This window comes from Mus pahari, chromosome 4 (genome assembly GCF_900095145.1).
Source record: "Mus pahari chromosome 4, PAHARI_EIJ_v1.1, whole genome shotgun sequence".
Lineage (NCBI taxonomy): Eukaryota > Metazoa > Chordata > Mammalia > Rodentia > Muridae > Mus > Mus pahari.
Genome location: NC_034593.1, coordinates 139,342,696 through 139,356,915, shown reverse-complemented (window position 1 = coordinate 139,356,915; position 14,220 = coordinate 139,342,696). Strand labels below are relative to the sequence as shown.

The 14,220-nt window shown below is 38.9% G+C and overlaps 1 protein-coding gene across 1 annotated transcript; it reads left to right on the top strand.

The window, feature by feature from the left end:
* Positions 1 to 2,072: 2,072 nt before the first annotated feature.
* On the top strand, positions 2,073 to 12,827 carry Dnajb4 (DnaJ heat shock protein family (Hsp40) member B4). Its single transcript, XM_029537975.1, has 3 exons — positions 2,073 to 2,515; positions 9,687 to 10,255; positions 11,475 to 12,827. The coding sequence occupies exons 1-3, from the start codon at positions 2,305 to 2,307 to the stop codon at positions 11,706 to 11,708; spliced, it is 1,014 nt and encodes a 337-aa protein (XP_029393835.1). The 5' UTR covers positions 2,073 to 2,304; the 3' UTR covers positions 11,709 to 12,827.
* The last annotated feature ends 1,393 nt before the right edge of the window (positions 12,828 to 14,220 follow it).

Sequence of the window (14,220 nt, the reverse complement as noted above, 5' to 3'; positions counted from 1 at the left end):
GAACTCAGAAATCCGCCTGCCTCTGCCTCCCAAGTGCTGGGATTAAAGGCATGCGCCACCACGCCCGGCGCATATGCACTTTCAAAGTAGCACTCTCATGATGACTGTTGATGTTAACTTCTCCATGTTCTTTGGAACATGGAATTTGAATAACAAATGTTTTGATACTGATATTTATTGATAGACTAAAGAACATGAAGCTAGCTCATTAAGCTGTGTTGGCTGTAGAAGGCAAAGTGTGAGAGATTCCCAGTTGTGGGAGGGAGTTGAGAGGAGCCTTCAGAAATGCCTGTTCATCAAGTGTTGGCACGTAGGGATGGTGGTCCTTGCTGCCGTGGAGCTTTTTATAGTCTTAGCATGTATGGCCATTGCCTTTGCGGTTTAGCAGCCCCCCAGCCCCCCAAGTTTCCAGACACTGAGGGCTTTTAAATACAATAGGAACTGAGTACATTTCTTTGGACATGGTCTTAGTAAACCATGTTTTGCAGTATCATATCAAAAATGGTGGCTGGAGTTCAGTGATGGAGTGAAGTAACTGACGAGTAATTGTGTGCAAGGCCTTGAGTTTTAATACTCACCTAGAAATGGGAACATTTTTGTAATAAGATTTTTTTATTTTATTTTATTCCTGTACAAACATCACAACCAAGAAGCAAGTTGGGGAGGAAAGGGTTTATTCAGCTTACATTTCCACATTGCTGTTCATCACCAAAGGAAGTCAGGACTGGAACTCAAGCAGGTCAGGAAGCAGGAACTGATACAGAGGCCATGGAGGGATGTTCTTTACTGGCTAGCCTCCCCTGGCCTGCTCAGCCTACTTTCTTATAGAACCTAGGACTACCAGCCCAGGGATGGCACCATCCACAATGGTCCCTCCCCGCTTGATCACTAATTGAGAAAGTGCCCCACAGCTGGATCTCATGGAGGCATTTTCTCAAGGGGTGCTCCTTTCTCTGTGATAACTCCAGCTGTGTCAAGTTGACACACAAAACCAGCCAGGACAGATTGAAAACTCACAAAAGAGATAAAAGATGAGTTATTTACATCCAAAATATTCCTCATCTATTTAAGATTCATTTTTAAAGAAAGAAAGCATCAGATAACATATAAAAGTGATTAAAACTGTTAACTTTAAAAAATTTACAACAAATGGCCACAAATATTTTTTAAGGGATTAAAAGGAAATATATAAATATTGCAAGGGAATACTAAAAAGATAGGGAGAAATCCCCCCATGTTTTAAAAAAATCTTTGTCAACAAGTAAATACTTAAAGTTAGGGGAAATGTGTTTTGAAGGCACTTGTTACCTAACTGCCTCTCTTAAATAATATATCCAGATCTTAAGTTGGTCCAGGGTGACATTTACACTGAAGTGAGCATGTTGAAATCTGATCCTTTCTCCCCTACATTCCCTGCAGTATAAAGACCCCCTCAGAACGGGCTTTTCTGTTTCATTGTGATAACTTAGGCAGTCAGCTTTTAAGGAATGGATTAAGTATTATCCCCCCCCCCCAAAAAAAACCCTAGTTAACCCTAGTTAAAACTATTCTTAAGTTACCTGTTTATGTTAGAATACTGCTTTTCAATGTTATAACAGTCATTTTACCATGTGACATTTTATATAGTGACTCCCTCACTTTTCAGATCGATAGACCCCAGAAATTTTGAAAATGACCCAAATTATTTGAAGATTTTAAATGTAGACACCTCATATTTTAGTTCTTCACATTTTATAGCTAGGTAACTTGAAGTTAGAATACCTTCTGTAAGTTGAGGGCTTTTCTGTTTGTATAATCAGTTTAACGTGGGGTGCCTAATGGCTATAATTATTTCTGTAGCCTCTTTACCTCTAATGGAGTAAATGTATATGTAGTTACGGCATTCTGTGCTGGTGTGCTAAATCCACAGGAAATAAAAGGGTACAGCTAGGAAGAAGGAAAGGGAATAGTTAATCGTGGAGGAGGAGAGACACAGCTCAGTACTTTGCCTAGAGGCCGCTGGGAAAGTGACGTCCTGTAGCGTTCGCTGTTCTAGAAAGTACAGAGACACGTAGTTGAAGTGGGAGGGTCTAGCTGAGGCCGTCTCAGTGTGGTGTCTATTTATCTGTAAGTGAGCTGCCGGGGAGGAATTAAATAGAGACGCTGCTGCCTGCTGCCTCTGGACAGCCGAGCTGAGTCGCTGATTTGCTTTAACTTGTAAGATACCCAGCTTGCTTTATTTTCTCAGAATCATTGTGTTGCTAAGCCTGGGGACGCTGTTTTCTTTTACAAAGGGAAATCTAAGTTCATTTCAAGGCATTCGAAATGGGGAAAGACTATTATCACATTTTGGGAATTGAAAAAGGAGCTACAGATGAAGATATTAAAAAGGCTTACCGAAAGCAAGCCCTCAAATTTCATCCGGACAAGAACAAATCTCCTCAAGCCGAGGAAAAATTTAAAGAGGTCGCAGAAGCTTATGAAGTACTGAGTGATCCTAAAAAGAGAGAAATATATGATCAGTTTGGCGAAGAAGGTAAGCTGCATATTTCTGTACCTTTGGCTGTCTCTGAATCTTAACCTTTTTTTTCTTCTCAGCCTTCTGGTTATCTTTACATGAGAACATCAGACATACTAAAATAAAAGGAAAAAAAAAAACAGGTTAAAACTAAGGTTCAATTCTTGAATATTTGAATGAGCTATGAATGAAATGTCATGTTTATCTTTGTGGGTTTTTTCTTACCATATTGTATTATTCATATTCTTCTGTTAGACTTATGGTTTTAGCATTTTATATTTTAAAAGAAACCTTAAATTCCCATGCCTGTGAATGAATTGTTTAAAAGTCTTATGCAACCTGTTTTGTTTTTAATGATTTTTCTGCCAGAATTAATAGAATCTTTAGTCACTTAAAATTTTAAGATTGGCAATTCAAATTCTGGACCATTTATGTTTTATTTAGAAAAACAAGAAGTTTTTTGTCCTTTTAGAGCGACGCTAGTTGAAACTGAACAAGACGGAGTGGTGTGTCGTAGAAGCAGAAGGCACAGGCATTTAGCTTCTAGTTGTTTTTGGCAATCTGCCTAGAGAGGAAAGAATTTCCCTGATGTCATAAAATACCAGAACAAGTTTTTAGCTTAATTATAAACAGTTAATATTGTGCCAGGAGAACAAGATCTCTCTCTCTTCTCTCTTCTCTCTTCTCTCTCTCTCTCTCTCTCTCTCTCTCTCTCTCTCTCTCTCTCTCTCTCCCTCTCTCTCCCTCTCTAACTCAAAATGGCCACCTAGTTGGAACAATGACTGATTTTGTTTTAGTTACCTATTCCTTTAGGAAATTTGACTATGTGGGTGAAGAGGAAGCATGACAGCTCTCCTTCTCCCTCAGCCATACTTTTTTTCTTACCATCTGAGATCAGGACTCAGTGAGCTCATAGCCTTTGAGAATCTCCTTTTACCATTCTGAATTTTGTCCAGCATCTCCATAAATGTCGTAAATGTGGCCATAAAGTAGGAGTCTGAAATTGTCAGTCAGCAGCAGCGGCAACCATGCATTAGTTCATGTGAGTCCTGGGGTTTTAAGTGTTAAAACAGACTAAAGTTCTTCCCCTAATGTCTGCTAAGTCACGGTGGCTATGGGAGCATACTGTTTTCTCCTGGTTTAGCACTTAAACATCAGAGTTTTCTAAAGAAGTCCTTCAAACAGGGCCATGCATTAAGCAAACTAAACTGACAACTCAGAGCAGTGGTGGACCCTTTTCCTCCTGCTTTAGTTTTGGGTCAGAGTCCCAAGCATGCTGCTGCCTGTGGTTGTAATTCGTGTGAATCCAGTGTCAAGTTCTTACAAAGTGAGTAATTACAAGAAGCAAGATGAGGATAGTTGAGGTTCTCTGTTCCCCATGGTCACACGGTTGAGAATGCCGTGGTGTGACCTCTCAGGAGCGAGCAGGCTCTTGGGACATTGCCAGTACTCTGGCCACTCTTGAGTAGGTGGAGTGTTGTGTGAGTTCCCACAAAGCTGCTTGTGTAAAGCAGGTTATTTGGCTCCATCTTATGGACTGCTCAAGTGCACCTCTGTGTTAAGCCGAGGATCCAGGCTCATTAATCGTGTTTGACTTCAGAGTTTTCAAGTATACCAGATGGTACACTTAATTCTTTAAGTTTTTCTCTTGGCAGTGCTTTCTAGAGTAGCTCACTCCCCAAATGATTTTTCTCTTCTCTTCTCTTCTCTTCTCTTCTCTTCTCTTCTCTTCTCTTCTCTTCTCTTCTCTTCTCTTCTCTTCTCTTCTTTTCTCTTATTTTTTACTGATCATTACCAGTGACTTAATTTTTCAAAAACTAAATCACAATTTCTGTAGACCCTGAGTCTTTTTTTGTTCTTGGTGTTTTTAGCCCAGATAAGCAGGACTGGTTGCTTAAAGTGTTGACATTTAGTATTCAGAAATACTCTGTAGTCATTAGCTACCTGGAATACAGGAGAGTGAAGACTGCTGAGCTTTTCTGGTTTTTACTCTTTGGTATCTAACCTAGCACACAGTGACTGTAAAGCTCTGTGGGCTTAGGAGGGCTGTAGCTCAGGGTCATGGCACTAGGTAAGCATGCAGAGCCCTGCTCTCAGTCCTCAGCACTCCACCCTCGCCGCCTGGAAGTATTGTGTGAGAATGTGAGGAAGCTTTTCTCCTTTCTCGCTTTCCTTTTGTCTGTGCTTATGTTCCTGAGTCTGTAGGCCTCTCCAGTAGTAACAAAAATCTACACTGTCCACATTTACAAATTAAGAGAACCATTAATACAGTTTATTCAAGTTGTGAAATTCTTTTAACATCTAAAATTTAAAATGCTTTCGTTTTTAAAAAGTAAATAAAGTAACTGTTTTGAAGTTACTATATTATCTAGTAGTTTTATTCCTGGAAATCTATAAAAAAGAAGAACAAACAAGACAAAACATTTGCTCATACAAAGACATGTTCCTGATTGTTCACAGTGGACCACTAAGGTCCCTGCGTCCAAACAGTCCAGAAGTCACATGCTTTAGCAAGTGGATCAACAAGGAGTATATACTCCAGTGGGTACTCTTTAGCAATTAAAAGGATCCATTTAATGAAATATGTCACAACTGGATGAACCTGGAAAAATATGCTGGATGAAAGACTGTAGATATTAATGACAATATATATTATGTAATTCAATTTGTGAGATATCTGGAAAGACAGCTTTATAGAGATAGCTGAGCTAGCTTGCCTAGGATTGGAGGTAGGAATATAGGAATAAGCAGGAAATGAAAGTAGAGACCTCTTGAGAGTGGTGGAAATATTCCACAAATGGATTGTAGTGGCAGTAAATTTATTACAGCGGAACTGTATACAAATTAATTTTGTCATGTAGTCTACATACTAAATAACAAGTCAGTTTACTCCATAGTGTAAGTATTTGAAAATAATCATGGAACTACAGAAATCTATAATTGGGTTTTGAATTATTCTCTGCCCTAAACTTTTAGGCTTGGTTAATTGGATGTGAACAGAGGTTTGTATTAAACAATTAAGTTATTTTTCTCTTTTGAGCCAAAGAGATGGCTCAGTGGGTAAAGGTGCTTGTGGACCTGAGTTCAATCCCTGGGACCCTCATGGTGGAAAGAGTGACCTTAATTCTGAAGGTTGTTCTCTGACCTCCACATGCATACCATGGCATACACGTGCCACCAACAGACCAACTGACCATAAGGAAACGCAGTTTTAAAATATAAAAATTACAATTTTCCCTCAAAGGACACCTTTAGAGGGTTCTGGTTTTCTAGCCTTCATTTCTTCCTTCTTTACTTTGTTGATAATTTCTTACTCACTAATTTACTCAGGATGCTGACAGTTGTTGATGTGTTTCAACATAAGTATTCAGTGTATTAGCCTTCTTCTAGTTCACTGTTCTCTTCCATGCAGTTAGTCAGCTGCACCTCTTTGTTTCCTGGGTCCTAAAGATACAGAAGTTACTTGTGAGTTAACCTCTTTAAAGGTCCTTGTTCTATAATTCTGACGTCTTGCTACAAATCGAACACTGTTGTGCACCAGGCCTCCTTAATGTAGGAATTGGTAATAGGTCCCATGACTCTTTTCTCAGCAGTTCCAATTCTCTAGTGTTTCTTCTTTTCATAGTTTTTGTCAGATTAACTAAAAGACATCACTGCTAAGGGGAATATCCCAAAGATCTATTTGTTTTTGTGTATTAAATTGGTTAGTTGATTAAAAGTCTAGGCAGATGCTGAATCTAGAGTCCATTCCCTGACTAGACAGAAAATGTAGAGAGCAGAGAGTCCAGTTGGATGTTGACAGGTTTTGTTGGGAGTTGTAGTGTACAGAATTAAGGTTAACTATCTGGCTGATGGAATGCTTGATAGAATTCAAGTGGTAAGCAGTGCAGGAGACAGCAAGCAGTTCATGTCATACTAAAGCGGAATTTTGGTAGGATTTTCTCATTATTACAGTAGTGGCTCCCTCCTTTATCTGGACTCCACAGTTGACCATTTGATGTCTAGGAAACTCAAGCCACATTTTTGTCAGCTCTGATGAGTAAGTCACTTCAGGCTGCGTGTAAATTTTCTCACAGACTATAATACTGACTGAATTACCATTTTTGGGAGCAAGGGAAGATGTTTTAGGGAAAAGCCAAACCTATGATGTAATACTGAAAATGTTATTCTTTCTTTTCTGTTATGTGTCCAAAGCATTTAGATTTTTGCCTTTTAGAGAGCTAAGGATAGGCAAGCTCATTTACCATGTTGATTAGCTGGTAAACTATTCTACTTTATGAAACTGGGAAGAGGGATACAGTTCCTGGAATAATTTAAGTACTCATTCAGTTTCCATGTGATGACTTAGGGGTCTATACTTAATCTATCATGTAAGAAAATCTCTCATTAGCTTTTCACATTTGGAGTTACAGTCATATTAACAAAGCTATAAAAGGAAGACAGAATGAGCAGTTTAGTAACCTTGTTTGTCCTTCTCAGACTTGTCATTCCATTTCTACAGTGAATATCCCAACTAACCATGCCATGTGTGCGCATGAGTGTACATGCCTGCGAACATGTGTGTATGCATGGACAGTCCTCTCATGAGGACTCTGATTAGGTCTTTCTTGGTCCTTTAGATTTCTCTTCATGGATAAAGGTAAGAATTTAGATGTTAGTTGAGACTGTTGGATGTCATAGCATGCGTGCGCGTGCGCGCGCGCACACACACACACACACACACACACACACTATATCTATCTATCTATCTATCTATGAAACCAACTATACAGTAAGAGATGCAAATTAAGCCTCCTTGACATTGCAATGATTAGATCTCACCTGTATGTTATTTTGCTTTTTCTTTGTCTTTTTTTTTGGTTTTTTTGAGACAGGGTTTCTCTGTATAGCCCTGGCTGTCCTGGAACTCACTCTGTAGACCAGGCTGGCCTCGAACTCAGAAATCCGCCTGCCTCTGCCTCCCAAATGCTGGGATTAAAGGCGTGCGCCACCACGCCCTGCTTCTTTGTCTTCTTTAGGCTGATTCTCAAAATACTTATTTTAGTTTCAGTTCAGGACAACTTTAAGAATTAGCTGATTTTTCCTGGAGTATCTGTCATTTTCAACTTCATATATATGAGCAATAGGAATATAGGGATATAAGAATCTCAGTTTAAAGTAGAGTTTTTCATAGTCCTATAATCTTAATTTCCCTCCACCCTCCTTTGGAGCGGGTCCTCCTGGGCTCTATCAGAAGCTTCTCTAGACCGAGAGAGTCTTCTCTCGATTGGCCTCCTAGTGTGTTGCTTTAGGGGTTTAGTTGAATCTTTCTTTGGTATGTGATAGAAAATGCTATTTTAGATGTATATAATCTTTGTCATTCACATGTTACTTTGCTGAACCTCTGGGCAAAAGGTCATATAGTACTACTGTCTAAAGTGGATCATCAGGTAGAAATAACTAGTCCATTTTACATGTTAAAAAAAAAAAAACCCTGATTTTTTATTGTGGTCCTGTTTTTAAATGTTGTGAGTCAGGATGTGATAAAGTGGACATAAAAAAGGCTTGCTGTCTAAGGTGATGTTAATATAGTGTCTACAAAAACAGTTTTTGGGTTGGAGAGAGATGGCTCAGGGGTTAAGAGCACTGGCTACTCTTCCAGAGGTCCTGAGTTCAATTCCCAGCGACCACATACAACCATTTGTAATGGGATCCAATGCCTTCTTCTTGTGTGTCAGCAACAGCATGCTGAAAAACGTTAAATAAATAAATAAATAAATAAATAAATAAATAAATAAATAAGTCAATCTTTAAAAAACAAAAACAGTTTTCATACTGTCCCATTTATTATATTTCTCCTTTGCTCCTCTAAAAAGAGTTCTATTTCAGTTATTAAACAGTAAAGACATAGGAGCTGGAGAGATGGCTGGGTACTGGCTGCTTTCTCCAAGCACTGGAGCTCATTTTCAGGAGGGTCCCCACCATCTATAACTCTAACTCCTAGGGATTTGATGCTTCTGACCTTCACTGGTACCTGCACATGTGCACATACTTATATGCACACACACATGCCTACACCTAATTAAAATGATAAAAATCATTAAAACAACAGCAAAAGGCATGCAATAAAGCTACTAGTATGAACTATATAACTGTTGTTACAATACTTATTATTATAATGGTCCTTAGGATTTAGATTAGTTTTTCAACCAGCATCTTTAAAACTCTTAAATTTGTAATACTTAGGTATGCTAGAATAGTTTTTTTAAATATATTTTCTTTATTTACATTTCAAATGCTATCCCGAAAGTTCCCTATACCTTCCCCCCACCCTGCTCCCCTACCCACCCACTCCCACTTCTTGGCCCTGGCGTTCCCCTGTACTGGGGCATATAAAGTTTGCAAGACCAAGGGGCCTCTCTTCCCAATGATGGCTGACTAGACCATCTTCTGCTACATATGCAGCTAGAGACACGAGCTCTGGGGGTGCTGGTTAGTTCATATTGTTGTTCCACCTATAGGGTTGCAGACCCCTTCAATTCCTTGGGTACTTTCTCTAGCTCCTCTATTGGGGGCCCGGTGTTCCATCCAATAGCTGACTGTGAGCATCCACTTCTGTATTTGCCAGGCCCTGGAATAGCCTCACAAGAGACAGCTATATCAGGGTCCCTTAAGCAAAATCTTGCTGGCATATGCAATAGTGTCTGGGTTTGGAGGCTGATGATGGGATGGATCCCCGGGTGGGATAGTCTCTGGATAGTCCATCCTTTCATCTTAGCTCCAAACTTTGTCTCTGTAACTCCTTTCATGGGTATTTTGTTCCCTGTTCTAAGGAGGAATGAAGTATCCACATGTTGGTCTTCCTTCTTCTTGGTTTTCTTGTGTTTTGCAAATTGTATCTTGGGTATTCTAAGTTTCTGGGCTAAAGAACGGGAGTTTTTGAGGTAAGGGAATCTCAGTTTCCTTTTATTTTTCATATTTATTATGAAACAAAGATTCAAGAAGAAATTATTAAAGCAAAGAATTTGGAGGAATGATTTAAAAGCTAAAATGTTAACATAGGATGGATCTTCAGAAGCTATTCTGTTTAATTCTAATGATGTTTCAGGCCGTAAGTGATAAGCCAGAGTTTATTAGCAGTACAATCTGTAAGTGGTCAACTGTCTAGACTGCCAGCCTTTTTCCTAATCATGCTTATCTCTTTACCCAGGCTTGAAGGGAGGCGCTGGAGGTACTGATGGACAAGGAGGTACCTTCAGGTACACTTTCCACGGAGATCCTCATGCCACATTTGCAGCTTTTTTTGGAGGTTCCAACCCTTTTGAAATTTTCTTTGGGAGACGGATGGGTGGAGGTCGAGAGTCTGAAGAAATGGAAATAGATGGAGATCCCTTTAGTGCCTTTGGATTCAGCATGAATGGATATCCAAGAGACAGGAATTCTGTGGGACCCTCTCGTCTCAAACAAGACCCTCCCATTATTCATGAACTTAAAGTATCGCTTGAAGAAATATATAGTGGCTGCACCAAACGGATGAAGATTTCTCGAAAAAGATTAAACCCTGACGGAAGGAGTTACAGATCTGAGGACAAAATTCTCACCATTGAGATCAAAAAAGGGTGGAAAGAAGGCACCAAAATCACGTTTCCCCGGGAAGGCGATGAGACACCACACAGTATCCCAGCAGACATTGTTTTTATTATTAAAGACAAAGAACATCCCAAATTTAAAAGAGATGGGTCAAATATAGTTTACACTGCTAAAATTAGTTTACGGGAGGTAAGTTAGTAAGCCCTATGATTCTAAGACGGAAGAGATGAGTGCTGCTGATTAATCTTAGGGAACTGTCTGGGCAGGAGCTGGCTTTTATCCAGTGCTCTGCATATCTTATTCCTCATAATAACTCTCTAGGAAGTGGTACTATTATATCTCTCTTTTGAATGATATCATAGTTTCTAAATTTATTTACTGATATTAACTATTTAAATGTCAGTTTTCAAGTGCAAGCTTGATTAGATACTTTATGGCCAGTGTTAAGTTAACTCTAGTTTTAGGTTGTGGTCTGTGAGATCTTCATTGGTAACCCACCGCTGTAGTCCATTAATACATTTGTTCTGAAGTGATTGGAGTACAATTTATTTTATTTTTTTTAAGATTTATTTATTTATTATATGTAAGTACACTGTAGCTGTCTTCAGACACCCCAGAAGAGGGCGTCGGATCTTGTTAAGGATCTTGTTATGAGCCACCATGTGGTTGCTGGGATTTGAACTCAGGACCTTCGGAAGACCAGTCGGGTGCTCTTACCCACTGAGCCATCTCCCCAGTCCTGGAGTACAATTTATATAACAAGCATTAGACCATAACAAGTACATAAGTATACATAGTACACAATACCACCCCTTAATATAGTTCTTGAGTCCTTATTTGCACTACTTCTTGGATGGGGTCATGTCCCTGTTTAAATGGCTCAGTGTATCCCTACCAACTAATATTCCAAACAGTTTAAAAGGTAGAAATATGGCTTCTACCTTCAAGCACATGTTCTTTTCCCTGAATGTGCTGTTACTTGTTTAGTTTCCCTGTGTCAGAGCTACACTGTATGGTCCCTGTGTGGTTCGACAGGAACTGTATTGTGTCCAGTAGACACCCCAAGGTCTTCTGGGAAGTAGGTTTGTTCCTGTTTAGTTCAGTCCTCCTGTCTCTCCATTCAGTTCTCTGCACCCTGACTGTCGATAGCTTTGAACGTCCTAAGTCAGGGTGGGAGACTTCCTTGACTTCTCTTTTCCTTTTCTGTCCTCTCTTGTCTCTCTGACTCTGTTTCTCTTGAGCAGACTTTTGAGAATAGGAAATATAATATAATAGGTTATTAGCTGTTGTAATCCTTTTGGAAGTTAAAATTTTACCTTCATGGTGTTACCCTTTACTTCCTAGCACAATCTTATATTCTTTAGTTTGGAAGTTTATTAGTAACTTCATTTTATTTGGTCCACTTTAGGCATTGTGTGGCTGCTCAATTAATGTGCCAACAATGGATGGAAGAAACATACCTATGTCAGTCACTGATATTGTGAAGCCTGGGATGAGGAGAAGAATTATTGGATATGGGCTGCCATTTCCAAAAAACCCTGACCAACGTGGTGACCTACTGATAGAGTTTGATGTGACCTTCCCAGACGTCATATCTGCAGCATCCAAAGAGATCCTTCGGAAGCATCTCCCTGCCTCATAGAATGAGAAGAACCTTGCTATCCATATTTTGATAAGACACTGAAAATATAAAAGTACCGGCAGTTGACTGATGTGAATTCTGCGTAAAGATGTGGAAACTCTTCTGAGGGCTCATTAAACTGCACGAATAGACACAGTTCAAATGGCAACGTGGGTTTTTACAGTAGGCATGAAAAGTCACTCACTGTATTGTATTTCATTTCTCCCAAGTCAGAAATTTTAGTATTTCATTTATAAGTAAAAGTTGGTTTTGTGGTCTATAGATATACTTCTAGTAAAGTACTAGATCATCCAAGTACTCTCTCTGTGTGTGTCTGTGTGTGTGTGTGTCTGTGCGTGCATGTGTGTGTGTGTCTCTGTGTGTGTGTCTGTGCGTGTGTGTGTGTGTGTGTGTCTCTGTGTGTGTGTGTGTCTCTCTCTGTGTGTGTCTTTAAATGATCAGTGTGATAGCTCCCTTAATAAAAATTAAAATTCTTAATTGTATATGTAATATGTGGAGAATAAAAGCCAAAGTCATACAGAAATGCAGTCTAGGTCACATTGAGAAATGCTGTGTTGGGCTGGTACCAGAATGCACTGATGTATATGCTTTACTGTTGTGACTTCTCAAGTAAGCTGTAGCATTTCTTAAGAGCATGGTTGTAATGTTATTAAAGCAGACCTCGACATAAAAAGAAAATGAATGACATTTTCTCTCCTGTGGAAATCCCAATAGCCAGAGTTACTGATATTTTAGAAACAGATGGTTTTTAAATAGCCACATGTAATTTTATGCAAGTTGACTATATATCTTGAACTTAATAAGCTCATTTTGTGGTTCATTAGTTTAAGATGTTTGTTTACTAACATTTGTTTTTAGAGAAAATACTGTTACTTGGCATTAATTGTCCATTTACAGTGTTCTATAAGTTCCTCATGCTATGTACCTTACAAAATTTTTCTAAAGAACAGTGATCTATCACTGTGGTGTTAAACCACAATCTGGACATAACAAACACCACCATTGCTTGTGGGCAATGTACTAGCTGTCATCATATAAATATTTTATCTTTTCATGTATATAGATTGCATTTCTTAGGTGTTTTAATTTTTAAAATATATTTACATTCTAAAAATTACTGTCTTCTGTTTTATGTCTATCAAAAGTGATGTTATGAAATTTTTTTTGTAAAACAATTTTCAGAATGCTATATATCTATACATAAATATATATGGTATACTGAGCCCTATAAGCTTTTTAATAGAATGTGAAGTTATTTAGAAATTCTGTATAAAGTTGTAATAAGCATATACCTTGTAGCTTTATTGAAATAGAATCCTCATAAGATAAAATTCACACTAACCTTCCTCATCTTTTTGGTGCTGTTGACTGACGTCAGAGCTGTCTGAGCACTAAGTGCCTCTGACCGTGGAGCTGTGCCCAGGCTCTCTCTCTTTCTTTGTGGTGTAGTTTTGGATTTCGTGTATCCACAGACCTGTGCAGTCACCACTGCTGTCACATTCCCATGAACAGCCTCTGTGTCCCCTTCTCCCCCTCAGCCCCTGGAGCACTGGTCAGCTTTTCATGATGGATTCTATCACATAATAGAACCAGTCGGCATGTGGCTCCATAATTTACTGTCATTCACCCAGCACAGCATTGTTTTCAAGGTCCAGTCTGGCCTCATCAGTAACTTCATCCTTTCTGTGGCATTTCATGTACTTGGGTAGAATCCCAATTGGTTGGCTTACCTCTTCTTGGGTGTTTTGGGCATCTCGGTTCTATCTACTCAGTATGAATAATGATGCTATGAGCATTTGTAAACAAATGTCTGTGTGAACTGACTGACTGCATTCTCTGAGGTACATAGTTGAGAGTGGAATGGTTAGGAAAAGCTACATCCATTAGTTACAAATAGAAAATGTTAAAAATGCCAGAGAGTTGAGGTAATTGCACCATCTCCTTGAACATCATGGAAATTCTCATAAAGAGCTAAAGTCTTGGAGTGATGGTTGTAGTTCATATTTGAAGCCCACAGTATTCAACTTTTGGGCTGTTTAAGGGGATCAGTGTGTGTGTGTGTGTGTGTGTGTGTGTGTGTGTCTGCTTGTTTGGAGGTGTAGGGTCTTACTACATAGCCCTGGCCACTATGTTGCTCCATGTGACTCAAGTTCACGATAAATTTATGGGAGTTTTTCTCCCTGCCTCATGATAGCTGGAATGAATGGCATGCGCCATTCACACCATACAGGCTTTGAACCAGCAATTATTATTGCAATCTTATTGAGTAAACATTTTCTCTGAGTCAAAATAAAGGGTTTATAAACACGAATAGTCTTTCAGTTAGTTCTTTTAGTAGATAATTATTCTAACAATAAATTTGTACTACTCTTTGGGCTGAAGGTATGGTTCGGTGACAGTAGTAGAATAAATGTACAAAACTATATAAATTTAGAGGAAACACTTCAGAGTGTAGTAAGTACCCATTGTTTTGTTAAATATCGAATTAATAGTGACAGTAAAATGTTAAAAA

What these genes read in the sequence shown, in the direction of transcription:
- Dnajb4 (XM_029537975.1), top strand. Translation starts at nt 2,305, where the DNA reads ATGGGGAAAGACTATTATCACATTTTGGGAATTGAAAAAGGAGCTACA. An exon ending in TGATCAGTTTGGCGAAGAAG is followed by an intron (nt 2,516 to 9,686) that starts GTAAGCTGCATA and finishes CTCTTTACCCAG; the next exon opens with GCTTGAAGGGAGGCGCTGGA. An exon ending in CTAAAATTAGTTTACGGGAG is followed by an intron (nt 10,256 to 11,474) that starts GTAAGTTAGTAA and finishes GGTCCACTTTAG; the next exon opens with GCATTGTGTGGCTGCTCAAT.